The following is a 21,132-nucleotide window of genomic DNA, read 5'->3' on the forward strand; positions in this document are numbered from 1 at the left end:
AGACACAGTCTTTCCTTTAATCTTCTGGACCGCTCCTCAGGTGTTAAACGAGACTTGTTTACCTGCATGGGTTCATCAGTAATAATAGGTAGAGACTGTACAGGAGGCATAGCTTGGTGCTTGCGAAGATCACCTCGAGAGCGTTGACAGGTCCGCTCGCGTAAACGTAGATCCAATTTGACACATAGGGAAATTAGAGCTTCCAGTTGCTCTGGTAAATCTCGAGTAGTCAGTTCATCCTTTATGCGGTCAGACAGACCATGCCAGAAGGCGGCAACCAGTGCCTGGTTGTTCCACTTCACCTCCGATGCCAATGTCTGGAACTGGATAGCGTACTGACCCTCAGTACGTGTTCCCTGGCGGATCTGAAGGAGGTCAGAAGAAGCAGAGGTCGTACGCCCAGGTTCGTCAAAGATGCGTCGGAATGCGGCAACAAATTCAGTATAGTTGTTCAATATTGCATCTGCTCGCTCCCACAGCGGAGAGACCCAGTTCAAAGCAGAGCCAGCTAGAAGAGAAACAATATAAGCAACCTTTGTTCTAGGTGTTGGAATGTTCTGTGGCTGCAATTCAAACTGAACTTCGCATTGATTTAGAAACCCACGACACATCTTAGAATTACCATCAAATTTACTCGGAGTAGGAAGATGGATGCGAGACATTGGAACAGGAGCAACTGGAGAGCTGGAAACTGAGGAACCTGGAGCAGGAACTGTAACTGAAGAGGACACTGGGGAAACTGGAATTGGAAGTGATTGTTGCAAAGTATCTAATCGTAAAGACATTCCTTGCAGGAATTGCATAATCTGCTGCTGCGCAGCCTCTTGACCATCCAGTCGTGACACTAGGTCTTGGAGTGTCCCTGACCCCACACTCTGACTACCGTCCGGGTCCATGGGCCTCGGACAAACTGTCAGGTCTCTAGGTTTGTCTGACCCCGGCGGGGGCGCTAGTGCGTCAGTGTTGGTCTGATGGATAAAACGTGGAGGCAATATAATAGTCCTGCGCATAGGCGCTGATGTTTTATTGTTACTGAGCAGATCGGATAACACAGTATAAACAGAAAACCGGTAATGGAATGACAATGGTTGATAACTGGATTTAAATAGCTGAGGTCTCTTGCAAATGAAATGTAAAACAACAAAACTGAAGGCAGATGATATAACTAAAGTCCAATAGTACTTGATAGCACACAGTCTCAGAATAACGAAAGATAAAGTAACTTGAAAGGCAGAACTCCGGTATGTATAGGAAACACTCAGTCTCTATAAAGCACACAAGTCCAGATAGTTTTACTAGGCTCAAGCAGGAAACAGTCTCTAAGCCATCAATAGTAATACTGCTGAAATGCACAGATGAAATACAGATAGCCAGTGTACAAGTGAGATGGTAATACGAACACCTGAGGAGAGTCTCTGCTGCTGGTGATTGTGGCTGGATGGAATTGGAGTCCGGAGTTAACAGAAGAGCTGTGAGAATGAAGACTGGAACAAATGGAAGTAACCACGGGGATCTCTGGAAACAGGAACTAGAAGAACTTAGGCACACGGTGTGTGACTTGTTGTCCGAGGCAATGTGAGAGAGCCACAAGCTGGAAGTTATACCTCCTGCCCAGCAGTGATTGGACACAAACTGCAGGCGGAGATACAGAGCTGGATTGAACATCAGAATCAGCTGCGTGCAGGTGTCATGGTAACGTCCACACAGGCTGGACATCGGCACGCCGCAAAGCCCACACAGGACCAGACTCAGGAGTACTCAGCTATGTGAAATAGAACGCTCGCGGTTACTACACCCATGCAGCCACAACTGGGGCCAAGACCTCCGGAGGCCCGCACACCAGCGCGCTGGTAAGTGAGACGTAGCAGAGCGCCGATTCCTGACACAGAGAAAAGAGAAAGAAAGAGAAAAAAGAGAAAGATGGTTAGACCGCCATCACCGTCACAACCCTAAGATGTCGTAGGGGGAGAGGGTAGCGAAAGAGTTTTGTATTCCTGCGTCCCTTTGAATTCCAGCCAATCAAACCAGACGGCTGTGAATCGAGACGCGGATTGTTCGGAAGGAGATGTCAAGTCTTCCATTGCCATGTAGTAATCGATTCTTTGAAACCATTTGGCAATGGGAGGCTGTACCGGAGATCTCCAGAAGCACGGAAGGGTCGCCCTAGCAGCATTCATCAGATGTCGCAGTAATGAATTTTTAAACTTGGATAGCGGGAGGTCAATTAAATTAAGCAACCAAAACTCAGGTGTCCCTGGTAATGGGAGTCCCGTGACACGCCTGGTGATAGAGTGAACCTGTTGCCAAAAGGAAGCACCTCTTCTTTCTCTCCCCTTTTTCCCTTTTCCCTACACTTCCCATTATCAGGCATAGAAAAATAAAGCCCAAATATGTTTATGCTAACGTTTGCATGAGCTTCACAGTGTCACCGAAGATAATTTTGTGCAGCCATTTGAGAGCCTTAGCTTGGTTTAGTCAATTAAGGTAGGTTGTTTGGTGCCTCCCCACTGTGAATGGCATTTACAGCTTTGTACCAATTGTGCCTTTTTTGGGATAACATCATAACACATGGCAGCAATTTTAGTCAGATTTTCTGATATTACTAGCAGTGTCAATTTGTGTTTGACCAGCATTACGCAAAGGACTCAGAGCATTACAATATTTCTCATACGTCCTAGAGGATGCTGGGGTCACTTCGAGAACCATGGGGTATAGACGGGATCCACAGGAGACATGGGCACTTTAAGACTTTCAAATGGTGTGACCTGGCTCCTCCTTCTATGCCCCTCCTCCAGACTCCAGTTTAGAATCTGTGCCCAGTTAGACTGGATGCACTCTGAGGAGCTCTACTGAGTTTCTCTGAAAAAGACTTATGTTAGGTTTTTTATTTTCAGGGAGAACTGCTGGCAACAGTCTCCCTGCTTCGTGGGACTTAGGGGAGAGAAGTATGACCCACTTCTGTGAGTTTAAAGGCTCTGCTTCTTTGGCTACAGGACAACATTAGCTCCTGAGGGTCTGATCGCTAGATACGCCTAGATGCTCGTTCCCAGAGCCCGCCGTCACCCCCCTTGCAGAGCCTGAAGTCAGAAGACAGGCGAGTAGAAGAAGATCAGAAGACTTCAGTGACGGCATTCTGAGGTACCACACAGCGATCGCACGCTGCACACCATGCTCCCTCAGCAGCACTACAGGGTGCAGGGCGGGGGGGGGCCCTGGACAGCATATAAATCCTCATTTTGACACTGGCAAGAGTGGACATTCGTGCCAAGGCACTGTCCTAACCCCCGCCAGCATAAATATTTGTTGAATATTGCGGGAAGGAAGCGCGCCATTAAGGGATCGGAGCTTCTTCCTCACAGCTCACACACACACACACACACACACACACACTGCTGACAACTGCAGGGTACAGGGCGCAGGGGGGCGCCCTGGGCAACATAAATCCTTGTTTATGGCAAAACTGCACATTGTCCTACCCCTGCCAGTATAATTAACTGTGGATTTAAGAACGGGTGAAGCGCACCATTACGGGGGCGGGGCTTCTTCCTCACTAAGCCAGCACACTAATCAGCGCCATTTTCTCTTCACAGAAGAAACGCTGGTCCTCCCTTCACTACTGACATGTATCAGGGTGCAAAGAGGGGGGCGATGTATATGATGTTTGTATTATGTATAAAAGCGCTGCATGTCTGTTTTCAATGATATGTTTCACAGATGGGTGTGCTTGGCGCTGGGGTGTGAGCTGGCTTTTCCTTTCTGTGTCCATCTGACAGAGGTCTGGTCCCTATAAGTCCCAGTGTGTCTGTGAGTGTGTGTGGGACATGTCTGAGGCAGGGAGTTCCTCCCTGGAGGAAGCCATTTTGGGGACACAGAGTTGTAAGGTGGTGATGCTACCGACACACCTAGAGCCTGCATGGGTGAAAGAAATACGTGGTAGTATGCATCATATCAAAGATTGGATAAGGCTATATCTAATGCTGCATGCTGGATATGTAGAAGATGTGTTTGTCAGCATTCTGTTCTTCCATCTGCAGGCGACCTTCTCTGGGTCACATAAAGTCCATGTACAAATGTTATGACTACTGCTACCGACACGGACTCTGAGTCCTGTGTCGCCGATGGGGATTCCAGGGAAATAGATCAAATAAGACTCCCTCCCACGAGCTTAATATTTTCCTTCCCAGCAGTCACCCCCTGTGTTAGTACACTGTCTAGGGTGACAAAGAAGGTAATTCTCCCTGCACCTGACATGGCTTCACTAAAAGAGCTGGCGATCCGAAAGGTGAAAACTATATTTTTAAAATCCATTTATGTTGCAAAGAGTGCACTGCTCAGGCCCACTATTGCTTGCGCGTGGGTGTCTCGCAAAAAAAAAATGGTAAAAATGCGTGTCATCAGAAATTGATACGATTGATAAAGATGAGATACTCCCTAAGTTAGGAGATATCAAAGACGCTACCGCATACATGCTAGGAGCAATGAAAGATATTGGACTTTTGAGTTCACAAGCCGCTACCAGGGCAGTATCGGCTCGGTGGGCGTTGGGGATTCGCAAGTGGAACGCAGATGCAGATTCCAAGAGAAATATGGAGGATCTCCTATACAAAGGTGAGGCCTTATTTGGTGAGGGACTGGAGACGTTGGTCTCGGCGGCTACCGCAGGTAAGTCGACATTTGTGCCCTCTGCACCTGCACTGGCAAAAGGATCACCCTCACATGCAGTCCTTTTTCGGCCCAGTAAGTACAGCGAGAAGATGTTTACAACGGCTTCAGGTTACCAAGAACAGAAGTCTACCCCTGCTTCTGCCAAGTCCACATCATGAGGCTGGCAGAGCCGGATTAAGGGGGGGGGGTCCCGGGGATACGTACCCCGGGCCCCCCTTTCCAAAAGGGCCCCCTGCCACACCACAGATCAAATCTTTCTTCAATCTGATCTGTGGTGCAGCGCTCACGAGCCCCGGCTCCCCGCTGCCCTGTCCCTCCTCCTCCTTCAGTTTAGCGTGCGGCGCACCAATGACGGAGCCGCAGGCTTTCTGAGCTGGCCAGCAATTGGACAACTGAGCTGTCCCTCAGCTGCGCTGACTACAGCTCTAAGAAGCAGGGGCGGAACTGCCGGAGACGATGGACTCTTTTGCCTCCGGGTTCCAGTCCTGAAAGGGGCACCTGACCTCCCCGTGCTGTGTCCTTCCTGCTTTTACACTGGAGCATCAATCGTCATAAGTGGTGCTCCAATCCAGTGACCTGGGCTCAATGTTCGTCACCAAACATGCGTCTGCGACCCTGATTGGGCCTGGCAGAGGAGCCAGGAGCCGGTAAAAGTGCGGTATGCGGGGCGGGTGTGCAGAGAGGAGAGCAGACGGGAGCCAGAAGAGCAGTAGCAGATGAATGTGGTAATACGTGAACATCTATATGTAAAACACTGCAGCCATATAATAGTGTAGAATGCTTCCTGCACTGAAGATCGGTTGTAACAGAAATGGCAACAATGTTGCTTCTACTAAAAGTATCTAGTAATCACCCACCATCTGTCTGGTCTCAACCTCTACAGGAATATTCATGTTGCTGTCGTGAATATAAGAGTCTGTATACTTGTATTTATAATTTGCCATGTTATTTACCGTTGTCTTATTTTTAATGTATTCGGGCTATATAAATTGATGTTATATATGTTAGCTATTGTGTGTACTAAATGATTATGTTAAACACTATACCCCTGTATTGTGGCTGTGATATATTTAAACACTGTTGGTATATCTCTTTAATTAATAGTCTGAATGTCAGAGGCTGCGCTGAGTTTATTGAAATGTGTATTGATTAGTTTTTAAATATTTTCTTTCAAAAATGGAACCTTCTCAGAGCTATAATTTGTGGAATAGCATAATTAAAATTGTATCGATGCATTTTACCAGCCACTGCCTGGTTCTTAAAACCGTTTTTTAAACTGATGTAATATTGTGATTGGTCGAATGAGCTGTATAGGATTAGGGCATACATGCACACTTTCCGGGAGGGGGCAGCCAGGTCGGCACAAAAAGGGTTATGGTTCTGGCATGGGGTGGCGGTACGGAGAAATGGAGATGCGATCACTTCATTGCAGCACATTCCTCGCTCTACAATGCTCACATTACTTTTTCTCCGTATGCGCTGGCTACGGGGGTGAGTGGGCAGCCAAGGGGGGTGGTGCAGGAGACTGCGGGGAAAGGTGGTGGGTGTAAACCGGCTCCAGGAGACCTGCCTACTTTACTGGGCTGCCAGGAGTGGCACCCGATTTTCAGGAGCCTTACAGCCATTCCGTGAGAGTAGGCAAGTACTGTATGTGTTAGGGTTCGTTAAGGAGATTGTGTTCGGGCGGAGCCACTGGGGGGGGGGGGGGGGGGGGCACCATCATCTCTTTTGCCTTCGGGCACCTGGTATGAGCGACGGCTCAGCTGTCCAATTGCTGTCCGGCTCAGCAAGCCTGTAGCTCAGTCATTGGCGCGCCGCACGCTGAACTGAAGGAGGAGGGATTCATATATATATATATATGTGTGTGTGTGTGTGTGTGTGTATGTATGTGTATATATATATATATATATATATATATGTGTGTGTGTGTATATATATATATATATATATATATATATATGTGTGTATATATATGTATATACATATATACTTTTTTTTATTTTATTAGTTTTTTAGTCCATGGGGGCCCCCTGCACTTTAGTACCCCAGGCCTCCCGGGGCCTTAATCCGGCTCTGGAGGCTGGGGATCCCTCGCGGGAGGTAGCTCGGGTGGGGGCACGTCTAAAAACTGCTCAGTCAGGATTGTAGTCAATCTGACCTGGATCCCGGGGTGTTACAAATAGTGTCCCAGGGGTACAAACTGGAGTTTCAAGACGTTTCCCCATGCCGAATTTTAAAATTGACCTTGCCAGCGTCTCTTCCAGAAAGAGAAGCACTTATAACAGCAATTCAAATTTTATGTCAGGACCAGGGCATAGTCCTGGTGCCTCGGTCACAACAAAGGAAGGGGTTTATTCGAGCCTCTTTGTAGTTCCGAAACCGGATGGCTCGGTCTGACCGATCCTGAACCTAAAAAAATGTTTAAAAAAAATCTGAATCTCTACTTGAAACGGTTCAAGTTCCAGATGGAATCACTGGGGGCAGTGATTTCCAGTCTGGAGGAGGGGGATTACAGGGAGTCAGTTGACGTAAAGGATGCTTACCTGCTTGTTCCCATTTCTCTTACGTCCTAGAGGATGCTGGGGACTCCGTAAGGACCATGGGGGGTATAGACGGGCTCCGCAGGAGATAGGGCACCTAAAAAGAACTTTGACTATGGGTGTGCACTGGCCCCTCCCTCTATGCCCCTCCTCCAGACCTCAGTTAGATCTTGTGCCCAGAGGAGAATGGGTGCACTGCAGAGAGCTCTCCAGAGTTTTCTGTTGAAGAAGAATTTTGTTAGGTTTTTTATTTTCAGGGAGTCCTGTTGGCAACAGGCTCCCTGCATCGTGGGACCGAGGAGAGAGAAGCAGAGCTGGCTTGTCAAGTTGGGCACTGCTTCTAAGGCTACTGGACACCATTAGCTCCAGAGGGAGTCGGAACACAGGTCTCACCTGGGGTTCGTCCTGGAGCCGTGCTGCCCTCCTCCTCACAGATGCCGAAGATAGAAGCCGGATGAGAAGGCAGAAAACATCTTAGGCGGCAGAAGACATCAGATCTTCATGAGGTAAGGCGCGCAGCGGTAAGCTGCGCGCCATTGCTCCCAGTCACACACACACAGAGCAGCACTGAAGGGTGCAGGGCGCAGGGGGGGGGGGCGCCCTGGGCAGCAATAAACCTCACATTTGGGGCAAATGCAGATTGATTAGGCTGCGGAGGCAGTAAATCTATGATCCCCCGGCATTTTATTGAAAAATCACTGGGACCGAAGCCCGCCGTCGGGTGGGCGGGGCTTGATCCTCAGCACTAACCAGCGCCATTTTCTCCACAGAAGCTGCATGAGGAAAACGCTGGCTCCCTGGTCTCTCCCCTGCTGAACTTCACAGGCTGGAAAAAAGAGGAGGGGGGCACATTAGCGACGCAGTGAGTGGGAATTGGCATATTGTATATAGAAAAGCGCTATCTGGTCATATTTTTTCCAGTGTTTTTAAGCGCTGGTGTGTGCTGGCATACTGTCTCTCCTTAGGGCCTGGTTGGGGTTTTGTCCCCTTATAGGTTAATCCCTGTGTGTGTGGGGTGTTGGTACGTGTGTGTCGACATGTCTGAGGCGGAAGGCTTCTCCAAGGAGGACAGGGGAGGGGTCCTGGGGTGCACACCGGTAATGAGAGGTGCGACCCTGCGGAGACCTTTCAGTAGAACTGCATACAAAGAAAAAGGTTGCAGGTGCACAATTCAAACATTACCAAATTATTAATAATAATAATTGCAATAAAATTTTGCATTTTAAGCGAGGTTCTTCGCATAGTTATGGCCATAAGTAACGGCTTGCCCACCGCGTCCAGGTGACCTCATTAGTTGGGCAAGTCCCTAACATTTTGGGGGGTACAAATCTAGGGTGCGGGACCCCCCAAAATGAAGCAGCTGAGTGACCCCAGGGCAACACAAAAGTGAAAAAATATATAGTGAAAAAGTGAAAATAGGTTAGTGAGAGAGGCTGCTGAAAACAGCAGGGGTAAATTAGTGAGAGGTGGAGCAAATGAGTGGTGTGTCCCCGTCGGTTGTGCCGACTCCAGATTGGATGGACATGTGGCATATGTTGAATGCAAGTGTGGCATCTTTACATAAAAGGCTTGATAAGGCTGACTTAGGGGGGACATCAGGGGGTCAATCCTCGGATTGGACCGACTCACAGGGCCCGTCGGGGTCTCAAAAGCGTCCCTTAACACAAGACACTACTACCGACACGGATTTTAATTCCAGTGTCGACTACGTCGAAGTAAAATTGCACCCTAGGGTGACTATTCAGTGTATGATTGTGGCAATAAGGGACGTGTTGCATATTGAGGATGAACCCTCGGTCCCCGACACAAGGGTACACATGTTTAAGGAAAAGAAACAGATTATTAACTTTCCCACATCTCATGAATTGAATGATTTCTTTGGAAAAGCTTGGGAGACTCCGGATAAGAGACCGCAGATCCCCAAAAGAATTTTTATGGCATACCCCTTCCCTAAGCAGGACAGGGAGATTTGGGAATCACCCCCCACTGTGGACAAGGCCCTGACGCGCTTGTCCAAGAAAGTGGCGCTACCGTCTCCTGACACAGCAGCCCTTAAGGACCCTGCAGATCGCAGGCAAGAAACTACCTTAAAGTGTATTTATTCTCATACGGGTGCTGTGCTAAGACCGACAATTGCGTCGGCATGGGTGTGTAGCGCAATTGCAGCTTGGACAGATGAGCTGACAGATCAATTTGATAATATGGATAAGGATACTATATTCTTAACTCTAGCCCATATTAAAGACGCAGTCTTATTTATGAGGGATGCTCAAAGGGACTTTGGATTGCTAGCTTCTAGGGCCAATGCCATGTCTATCTCAGCGAGAAGATCCTTATGGACTCGCCAATGGACGGGTGATGCGGATTCCAAAAAACATATGGAAGTACTACCCTATAAGGGTGATGTATTGTTTGGGGATGGGCTGACTGACCTGGTTTCCACAGCTACAGCAGGTAAATCAAATTTTTTACCATATATTCCCCAACAGCAAAAGAAAGTAACACCCTGTCGGATGCAGTCCTTTCGGTAGCACAAGTCCAAAAGAGGTCGGGGATCCTCTTTCCTCGCCAGAGGTAAGGGCAGAGGCAAGAGAGCACCTGCTTCGGCAGGTGCCCAGGAGCAAAAGTCCTCCCCGGCTGCTCCAAAACCCACAGCATGACGCTGGGGCTCCCCTGAGGGAGCCCGCACCGGTGGGGGCACGTCTTCGACTTTTCAGTCAGGCCTGGGTCAGTTCGGACCTGAATCCCTGGGTGTTGGAAATAGTTTCCCAGGGTTACAAATTGGAATTCGCGGAGGGGCACCCGCGCCGATTTTTCAAATCGGCCCTACCAGCTTCCACATCGGAAAGGGATATAGTGTTAGCTGCAATTCAAACGCTGTGTATACAGCAAGTGATAATCAAGGTTCCCCTGCACCAGCAGGGAAGAGGTTACTACTCAACCCTATTTGTGGTCCCGAAACCGGACGGTTCGGTCAGACCTATTTTGAATCTGAAATCCCTAAACCTGTACATAAAAAGATTCAAATTCAAAATGGAATCTCTCAGAGCGATAATAGCCAACATGAAGGAGGGGGAGTTTATGGTGTCTCTGGACATAAAGGATGCGTATCTTCATGTCCCCATATATGCCCCTCATCAGGAATACCTGAGATTCGCTGTACAGGATTGTCATTACCAATTTCAGACGTTGCCGTTTGGACTTTCCACGGCCCCGAGTATTTTCACCAAGATAATGGTGGAAATGATGGTGGTCCTGCGCAAGCATGGAGTCACAATTATCCCATACTTGGACGATCTCCTCATAAAAGCGAGATCAAGAGAGAAATTGCTGAGCAGTGTGGCGCTCTCTCTGAGAGTGCTCCAGCAACACGGTTGGATTCTAAATCTACCGAAGTCACAGTTGATTCCGACAACCGTTCCTAGGTATGATACTGGATACGGAACAAATGAAGGCCTTCCTCCTAATAGAGAGAGCCCAAGACATCCAGAACATGGTCAGAGACCTGCTAAAACCGAAAAGGGTGTCAGTTCACCAATGCACTCGAGTTCTGGGGAAAATGGTGGCGGCCTACGAGGCCATTCCCTTCGGAAGGTTCCATGCAAGGACTTTTCAATGGGACCTTCTGGACAAGTGGTCCGGGTCCCATCTGCACTTACATCGGAAAATAACTCTGTCCCCAGGGACCAGAGTGTCCCTCCTGTGGTGGTTGCAAAGTGCTCACCTCCTGGAGGGTCGCAGGTTCGGAATTCAGGATTGGATCCTGGTTACCACGGACGCGAGCCTCCGAGGATGGGGAGCGGTCACACAGGGAAAAAAATTTCAGGGTCTTTGGTCAGACCAGGAGTCCTGTCTACACATCAATGTGTTGGAACTCAGGGCCATTTACAACGGCCTTCGACAAGCGGAGAGTTTTCTTCGAAACCTACCGGTTCTGATTCAATCAGACAATGTCACAGCAGTGGCTCATGTGAACCGCCAAGGCGGGACAAGAAGCAGAGTCGCGATGGCGGAAGCCACCAGGATCCTTCGCTGGGCGGAAAATCATGTAAGCACTCTGTCGGCTGTCTTCATTCCGGGAGTGGACAACTGGGAAGCAGACTTCCTCAGCAGACACGATCTCCATCCAGGAGAGTGGGGACTTCATCAAGAAGTCTTTGCAGACGTAACACGTCTTTGGGGAACTCCTCAAATAGACATGATGGCGTCACACCTCAACAAAAAACTTCGGAGGTATTGCGCCAGGTCTCGGGACCCTCAGGCAGTAGCAGTAGACGCTCTGGTAACACCGTGGGTGTTCAAATCGGTCTACGTGTTTCCTCCTCTTCCTCTCATCACAAAAGTGTTGAGGATCATAAGACGAAGAAGAGTACAGACGATACTCGTTGTCTCAGACTGGCCTCGAAGGGCCTGGTACTCGGATCTACAAGAGATGCTCACAGGAGATCCCTGGCCTCTTCCTCTGAGGGAAGACCTGTTGCAACAGGGGCCCTGTGTATTTCAAGACTTACTGTGGTTACGTTTGACGGCATGGCGGTTGAACGCCGAATCCTAGCGAAAATGGGGATTCCGGAAGAGGTCATCCCTACTTTAATAAAGGCTAGGTAGGAGGTGACGGTAAAACATTATCGCCGTCTCTGGCGAAAGTATGTGTCTTGGTGTGAGACCAAGAATGCACCTACGGAAGATTTTCATCTGGGTCGTCTTCTCCACTTCCTACAGACAGGAGTGGATATAGGCCTGAAATTAGGCTCTGTTAAGGTACAGATTTCGGCCCTCTTGATTTTCTTTCAGAAGGAATTGGCTTCTCTTCCAGAAGTCCAGACGTTTGTAAAGGGAGTGCTGTACATCCAGCCCCCTTTTGTGCCTCCAGTGGCACCATGGGACCTGAACGTGGTGTTGCAGTTCCTAAAATCACACTGGGTTGAACCGCTTAACAAGGTTGAGTTGAAATTTCTTACCTGGAAGGTGGTCATGTTGTTGGCCTTAGCATCAGCAAGGCGAGTGTCAGAATTGGCGGCTTTGTCACACAAGAGCCCCTACTTGATTTTTCATGTGGATCGAGCTGAATTGAGGACATGTCCGCAATTTTTGCCTAAAGTGATTTCTTCGTTCCTTATGAATCAACCTATTGTGGTGCCTGTGGCTACAAGTGACCTGGAGGATTCCAGATCCCTGGACGTAGTCAGGGCCTTAAAAATTTATGTAGCCAGGACGGCTAGAATTAGGAAAACAAAGGCTCTGTTTGTCCTGTATGCGGCCAATAAGATTGGCACTCCTGCTTCGAAGCAGACTATTGTTCGCTGGATCTGTAATACGATTCAGCAGGCTCACTCTACGGCTGGATTGCCGGTACCAAATTCGGTTAAGGCCCATTCCACTAGGAAGGTGGGCTCTTCTTGGGCGGCTGCCCGAGGCGTCTCGGCATTACAGCTTTGCTGAGCGGCGACTTGGTCGGGGTCAAACACTTTTGCTAAATTCTACAAGTTTGATACCCTGGCTGATGAGGACCTAGCGTTTGCTCAGTCGGTGCTGCAGAGTCATACGCACTCTCCCGCCCGATTGGATGCTTTGGTATAAACCCCATGGTCCTTACGGAGTCCCCAGCATCCTCTAGGACGTAAGAGAAAATAAGATTTTAAACCTACCGGTAAATCTATTTCTCCTAGTCCGTAGAGGATGCTGGGTGCCCGTCCCAGTGCGGAAACTCTGCAAGACTTGTATATAGTTGTTGCTTACATAAGGGTTATGTTACAGTTGACATCGGTCTTGGACCGTTACTGTCGTTTGTTCATACTGTTAACTGGTTATGTATGTTCCAGGTTACATGGTATGATTGGTGTGGGCTGGTATGAATCTTGCCCTTGGATTGCTAAATCCTGCCTTGTATTGTCCATCTCCTCTGGGCACAGTTCTCTAACTGAGGTCTGGAGGAGGGGCATAGAGGGAGGAGCCAGTGCACACCCATAGTCAAAGTTCTTTTTAGGTGCCCTATCTCCTACGGAGCCCGTCTATACCCCCCATGGTCCTTACGGAGTCCCCAGCATCCTCTACGGACTAGGAGAAATAGATTTACCGGTAGGTTTAAAATCTTATTTTATCCTCCTTACCAGGCTTATCTGAGATTCACAGTTCAGGATTGCCATTACCAATTCCAGACGTTACCTTTCGGTTTTCTCCACGGCACCGAGGGTTTTCACCAAAGTGATGGTGGAGATGATAGTCCTCCTGCGTCAAGAAGGAGTCAATTTAATTCCTTATCTAGAAGATCTCCTGATAAAGGCGAGATCCAGTGAGCGCTTGGTACAAAACATCGCGCTCTCCCTGTCCATACTCCAACAACATAGTTGGATCATAAATTTTCCAGGAAAGATTTGTTTTTTTTCGAAATGATTCTGGACAGGATAGTTCAGAGAGTTTTCTTCCTGGTAAAAGGCTCTGGAAATCCAGAAAATGGTAATACTAGGTTTGAAACCATCAAGAGTATCGATCCATCAGTGCAAAGATGGTGACGGCCTACGAGGCCATACAGTTTGGCAGGTTCCATGCCAGGGTATTCCAGTGGGACCTGTTGGTAAAGTGGATCCCACCTACACATGCACCGGAAGATAGTCCAGTTGTCGAAAGCCAGGATTTCACTCCTGTGGTTGCTACACAGCTCGCACCTATTAGAGGGACGCAGGTTCGGAGTTCAGGACTGGGTCCTGGTAACCACGGATACAAGACTCCGAGGCTGAGGAGCTGTCACTCAAGGAAAAGCTTCCACGGAAAATGCTAAAGTCATGAAGCCTGCCTTCGCATGAACATGCTGGAATTGAGAGCCATTTACAAAGGTCTTCAACAAGCGGTACATCTTCTTCAAGATCATCCCGTGCAGATCCAGTTGGATAATGTAACAGCAAGGCGGAACGGAAAGCAGAGCGGAAATGGCAGAGGTGACGAAGGTCCTCCTCTGGGCAGGAAAACATGTAAGGACTCTGTCGGTAATTTTCATTCCAGGAGTGGACAACTGGGAAGCAGACTTCCTCAGCAGACACGATCTCCAGCCGGGAGAGTGGAACTTCCACCAAGAAAGCTTTGCAGAGGTGACAAGTCATTGCAAAGTTTCTCAAATAGACATGATGACATCTCGTCTCAACGAGAAGCTTCAGAAATATTGTTCCTGGTCAAAAGACCCTCAGACAATAGCAATAGATGCACTGGTGACCCAGTGGCTATTCCGGTCAGTGTATGTATTCCCTACACTTCCACTGTTCCCAAAAGTTCTCGGGATCATAAGAAGAACGAGGTTTCGGGAAAAATTTCATTGCCCAGAATGGCCAAGGAGGGCTTGGTGCCCAGATCTTTAGGAGTTTAAAAAAAAAAATCCTGGGCCTCTTCCTCTTCGGAGGACCTACTACAGAAGGTGCCGTGCATGTACCTGGACTTACCGCGGTTACGTTTGACAGCATGGCTGTTGAGAGCCGGTTTCTAGCCCGAAAGGGTATTCCCAAGGGAGTCATCCCCACTCTTATTCAGGCCAGGAAAGGCGTAACGTCTAAACGTTACAACCATCTCTGGTGAAAATAGCTATCTTGGTGTGTATCCAAGAAAGCTTCAACGGAAGAGTTTCAGTTAGGGTGTTTTCTCCATTTCCTATGGGCTAGAGGGAATGCAGCATGAAATTGGACTCCATTAAGGTCCAGTTGTCAGCATTGGCAATTTTCTTTCGAAAACTATTGACTTCCCTTCCGGAAGTTCAGTCTTTCGTGAAAGGCGTGTTGCGCGTCTACCTTCCATTTGTGCCTCCAGTGGCACCTTGGGTTCTTAATGTGGTGTTGCAGTTCCTTCAATCACGTGGTTGAACCTTTACAGAAGGTGAAGTTGCTGTTTCTCACTTGAAAAGCAGTCATCCTGTTGCCCTTGGCATCTGCAAGGCGGGTGTCTGAGTTAGGGGCCTTATCTCACAAGAGCCCTTATTTGATCTTCCATGAAGATTGAGCTGAATTGAGGACACGTCAACGTTTCTGCCGAAGGTGTTGTAATTTTTTCTGCAGGAACCGACCTATGGTGGTGCCTGTTGCTGCTGACGCCTTCGCTGAGTCAAAGTCTCTGGCTATGGTTAGAGCGTTGAAAATTATGTCGCCTGGACGGCTCAGATTAGGAAAACAGAGGCTCTGTTTGTTCTGTATGTTCCCAACAACATTGGGTGTCCTGCTTCCAAGCAGACCATTGCACGCTGGATCTGTAGTGCGATTCAGCATGCTCATTCCACGGCTGGATTGCCGTTATTGAAATCTGTGAAGGTCCATTCTACTAGAAGAATGGGCTCGTCCTGGGCAGCTGTCCGGGGGTTCTCGTCATTGCAACTTTGCCGAGCAGCTGTTTGGTCGGGTTCAAACACTTTTGAAATGTTTTACAGGTTTGATACCCTGGCCGCAGAGGACCTCATGTTTGGTCAATCGGTGATGCAGAGTCATCCGCACTCTCCCGCCTGTTCTAGAGCTTTGGTATAACCCCATGGTTCTTGAAGTGACCCCAGCATCCTCTAGGATGTATGAGAAAATAGGATTTTAATACCTACCGGTAAATCCTTTTCTCTTAGTCCGTAGAGGATGCTGGGCGCCCGTCTCAGTGCGTACTGTATCTGCAGTTATTGGTTGTGGTTACACACAGGTTGTGTTACGACTTTTGTCAGCATATTGCTGCAAATTCTTCATGCTGTTGGCTTGTGTTGTGTTGAATGCCACGTTCTGCGGCATGCTTGAGGTGTGAGCTGGTAAGATGCTCACCGTGGTTTAACAATAAATCCTTTCCTCAAAATGTCCGTCTCCCTGGGCACAGTTCCTTAAACTGGAGTCTGGAGGAGGGGCATAGAGGGAGGAGCCAGGCCACACCATTTGAAAGTCTTAAAGTGCCCATGTCTCCTGCGGATCCCGTCTATACCCCATGGTTCTTGAAGTGACCCCAGCATCCTCTACGGACTAAGAGAAAAGGATTTACCGGTAGGTATTAAAATCCTATTATTTACAGAACAGTTTTTGACAGCAATTTCAAGATTTTTGTATTTGATAATTTGTCCATTTATGGAAATGATAAGTTTGTTTGCTTTAATTTGCCTCTTATTTATGTTGAAGTGTTTGATGCTTTACTTCAGACTCCCGCTCCCCTTGCTTCCTCTTTGGGTTTTTTCTGCTTTTCCTACCTTGCTCCTCTTCATTCTTCTCTCATTTTGTACTGTTACAATGCATCACTGTTGTCTAACCCTTCTTAGTGCTGTACAATGTTATATTGTTCTGCAGGGACTTTTTATATCCATCAGATCTGCAGATTGAGCTGGAGTTCTGGGCTGAGACATGGGAGTTTGACCCCAGTGAGACCCACCAGATGAGAATTCAAGACAATAAACTTTTTACCGTTAACCCCAAATCAGGAAATCTGAAACCTGGCCAGCAACAAACGGTGCAGCTAGCATACAGGTGAGAAACATTGCTGAATTACTTTAATAAATGGATTTTGGGGGTTATTCAGATCCTGTAGCAACTGCTACAGCATGTGAAAAGTACCAATAAGCAGTCTGTTGCTGTCTGAGTATGTGAAAACAGAGGCGTGTCGCCGCCATTTAGGGGGAGGGAAGAGTCCAGGGATTTCTGTCATAGGACGAACATTTCCTGGATTTTGCCATCGGCGGCTTGCGTGGTACCATGGGTGCTGCAAGCCGCCCGAGGGTGAGTGAGAAATACGGTGCTAGGACGCAGGTCAGATCACTACTGCACCAGAGGCGTCTGCTTGTAATAGACATCTCCTGCTGCATTACCACTCAGCGCTATCATTGCTGCTTGAGCAGGCCCATTGTTAGAATTGCCCATTGTAGGCAGTGCCGCTGACAATATTTGTGGGCTCACAGCACTAGAGTCATTAAGTTAAATTCCTCACCAGGACCTTATCTGTATGTAGTTTGTAGTTTTCTTCCACACTTCAGAAAAATATTGGCAGGTAATTTAATTTCTGGAAAACAGAGCCATAAGGAGGGCCAGTGCCGCCGGAAAGGGAGGGATGCCCTGGGGGCGGAAACCGCCTTACTCGCCCGATGCCCATGCCTGCCCTCCTCCGTCTCTTGAGTCCTGCACTGTGGTAAAAACGTCAAGACGTCTCCCACAGTGCTGTGCGGGGTGATTAGGGATCTGTAGTGTTGCACAGAGTGTTTACGGAACGCTCCTGGCACTTTGCTGGAGTACCTGCACACCACTGCTGCATGATAGGGCAGGTGGATTGGGGGCAGGTGCGGGGCCCCACAACAGCACAGGACAAATTGCTGCCCTGTTATAGGACTGCTAGCAAAATAAACCCTTGTAAGCTCTAATGTGGAAGGGACTGATGTCAATCGCAGGGTTGGGCTCTCCCATTACAAGACGTTACTGTGCCGGGGTTCCTCCACATGAATGAAAACATATACACGGAGAGGTGCGGCACTCCAGGTGGCTTGAACACAGAAGCGTTGCTGCAGCATATGTGAATACAACGTTTCAATGCCTTTATTCTGGCATTTTCATCAGATCCAATACAACAATAAAAGTTACCTATATATACCTAGTGTCCACCCAGTTGTCCGCCGCATCCGGAATTCAGATCACCCACCCGCTTCCTTCAGCGCATAGCCAGTGACGGCAACACCGGAATCATCAGCTGGTGGTGCCCATCACCATAGCAACATGTAAACTGCAAGCTGAAATACACCATACAGCCTAATTGAAAAATATATATACATAAGCAAATGGTTTACAAGCAAAAGTGCATTATACAATAGGTATGCAAATAGCTACTTAAAATAAATGGTCTTTAAAAATACTTCGTACAGAAAAAAAAAAATGGCATATTTAAATCGTATATGGGGGTAATTCCAAGTTGATCGCAGCAGGATTTTTGTTAGCAATTGGGCAAAACCATGTGCACTGCAGGAGAGGCAGATATAACATGTGCAGAGAGAGTTAGATTTGGGTGTGGTGAGTTCAATCTGCAATGTAAATTGCAGTGTAAAAATAAAGCAGCCAGTATTTACCCTGCACAGAAATAAAATAACCCACCCAAATCTAACTCTTTCTGCACATGTTATATCTGCCTCCCCTGCAGTGCACATGGTTTCTCTGACGTCCTAAGTGGATGCTGGGGACTCCGTCAGGACCATGGGGGATTAGCGGCTCCGCAGGAGACAGGGCACAAAACTAAAGCTTTAGGATCAGGTGGTGTGTACTGGCTCCTCCCCCTATGACCCTCCTCCAAGCCTCAGTTAGGTTTTTGTGCCCGTCCGAGCAGGGTGCAATCTAGGTGGCTCTCTTAAGGAGCTGCTTAGAAAAAGTTTTTAGGTTTCTTATTTTCAGTGAGTCCTGCTGGCAACAGGCTCACTGCATCGAGGGACTTAGGGGAGAGAAGTTCAACTCACCTGCGTGCAGGATGGATTGGCTTCTTAGGCTACTGGACACCATTAGCTCCAGAGGGAGTCGGAACACAGGTCTCACCCTGGGGTTCGTCCCGGAGCCGCGCCGCCGACCCCCCTTGCAGATGCTGAAGATTGAAGGTCCAGAAACCGGCGGCAGAAGGCTTTTCAGTCTTCATGAAGGTAGCGCACAGCACTGCAGCTGTGCGCCATTGTTGTCACACACTTCACACCAACGGTCACGGAGGGTGCAGGGCGTTGCTGGGGGCGCCCTGGGCAGCAATGTATAATACCTTATTCTGGCTAAAAATACATCACATATAGCCCCTGGAGGCTATATGGATGTATTTAACCCCTGCCAGGTCTCAGAAAAACGGGAGAAGAAGCCCGCCGAAAAGGGGGCGGGGCCTATTCTCCTCAGCACACAGCGCCATTTTCCCTCACAGAAATGCTGGTGGGAAGGCTCCCAGGCTCTCCCCTGCACTGCACTACAGAAACAGGGTTAAAACAGAGAGGGGGGGCACTTATTTGGCGATATGTATATATATATTAAAATGCTATAAGGGAAAAACACATATAAAGGTTGTCCCTGTATAATATAGCGTTTTTGGTGTGTGCTGGCAAACTCTCCCTCTGTCTCCCCAAAGGGCTAGTGGGGTCCTGTCCTCTATCAGAGCATTCCCTGTGTGTGTGCTGTGTGTCGGTACTTGTGTGTCGACATGTATGAGGACGATGTTGGTGAGGAGGCGGAGCAATTGCCGGTAATGGTGATGTCACTCTCTAGGGAGTCGACACCGGAATGGATGGCTTATTTAAGGAATTACGTGATAATGTCAACACGCTGCAAGGTCGGTTGACGACATGAGACGGCCGGCAAACCAATTAGTACCTGTCCAGGCGTCTAAAACACAGACACGGACACTGACTCCAGTGTCGACGGTGAAGAAACAAACGTATTTTCCTTTAGGGCCACACGTTACTTGTTAAGGGCAATGAAGGAGATGTTACATATTTCTGATACTACAAGTACCACAAAAAAGGGTATTATGTGGAGTGTGAAAAAACTACATGTGGTTTTTCCTGAATCAGATAAATTAAATGAAGTGTGTGATGATGCGTGGGTTTCCCCCGATAGAAAATTATTGGCGGTATACCTTTTCCCGCCAGAAGTTATGGCGCGTTGGGAAACACACCTTAGGGTGGATAAGGCGCTCACACGCTTATAAAAACAAGTGGCGTTACCGTCTCCAGATACGGACGCCCTCAAGGAGCCAACTGATAGGAGGTTGGAAAATATCCTAAAAAGTATATACACACATACTGATGTTATACTGCGACCAGCGATCGCCTCAGCCTGGATGGGCAGCGCTGGGGTGGCTTGGTCGGATTCCCTGACTGGAAATATTGATACCCTTGACAGGGACAGTATTTTATTGACTATAGAGCATTTAAAAGATGCATTTCTATATATGTGAAACTCTGGCATCAAGAGTAAGTGCGATGTCCATATCTGCCAGACGATGTTTATGGACACGACAGTGGTCAGGTGATGCAGATTCCAAACGGCACATGGAAGTATTGCCGTATAAAGGGGAAGAGTTATTTGGGGTCGGTCCATCGGACCTGGTGGCCACGGCAACAGCTAGAAAATCCACCTTTTTTACCCCAAGTCACATCTCAGCAGAAAAAGACATAGTCTTTTCAGCCTCAGTCCTTTCGTCCCCATAATATCTGCCCAGGGATAGAGGTAAGGGAAGAAGACTGCAGCAGGCAGCCCATTCCCAGGAACAGAAGCCTTCCACCGCTTCTGCCAAGTCCTCAGCATGACGCTGGGGCCGTACAAACAGGTGCGGTGGGGGGTCGTCTCAAGAGTTTCAGCACGCAGTGGGCTCACTCGCAAGTGGACCCCTGGATCCTACAAGTAGTATCCCAGGGGTACAGATTGGAAATTCGAGACGTCTCCCCCTCGCAGGTTCCTGAAGTTTGCTTTACCAACGTCTACCTCCGACAGGGAGGCAGTATTGGAAACAATTCACAAGCTGTATTCCCAGCAGGTGATAATCAAAGTACCCCTCCTACAACAAGTAAAGGGGTATTATTCCACACTATATTGTGGTACTGAAGCCAGACGGCTAGGTGAGACCTATTCTAAATGGAGTCACTCACAGCAGTGATAGCGAACCAGGAAGAAGGGGACTATATGGTGTCCCTGGACATCAAGGATGCTTACCTCCATGTCCAAATTTGCCCTTCTCACAAAGGGTACCTCAGGTTCGTGGTACAAAACTGTCACTATCAGTTTCAGACGCTGCCGTTTGGATTGTCCACGGCACCCCGGGTCTTTACCAAGGTAATGGCCGAAATGATGATTCTTCTTCAAAGAAAAGGTGTCTTAATTATCCCTTACTTGGACGATCTCCTGATAAGGGCAAGGTCCAGAGAACAGTTGGAGGTCTGAGTAGCACTATCTCAAGTAGTTCTACGACAGCACGGGTGGATTCTAAATATTCCAAA

At 48.3% G+C, this 21,132-nt stretch overlaps 1 protein-coding gene across 2 annotated transcripts in view; it reads left to right on the forward strand.

Moving 5' to 3' along the window:
• Positions 1 to 21,132, forward strand: part of CFAP65 (cilia and flagella associated protein 65) — a 377,223-nt gene that overhangs the window by 270,687 nt on the left and 85,404 nt on the right. For both annotated transcript variants that reach the window (XM_063933883.1, XM_063933882.1), the window contains exon 20: positions 16,487 to 16,663. In XM_063933883.1, the coding sequence (XP_063789953.1) occupies positions 16,487 to 16,663 (177 nt within the window). The remainder of the gene's footprint in view (positions 1 to 16,486; positions 16,664 to 21,132) is intronic.

The sequence above is a fragment of the Pseudophryne corroboree genome, chromosome 7 (genome assembly GCF_028390025.1).
Source record: "Pseudophryne corroboree isolate aPseCor3 chromosome 7, aPseCor3.hap2, whole genome shotgun sequence".
In the NCBI taxonomy this organism is placed as follows: Eukaryota; Metazoa; Chordata; class Amphibia; order Anura; family Myobatrachidae; genus Pseudophryne; species Pseudophryne corroboree.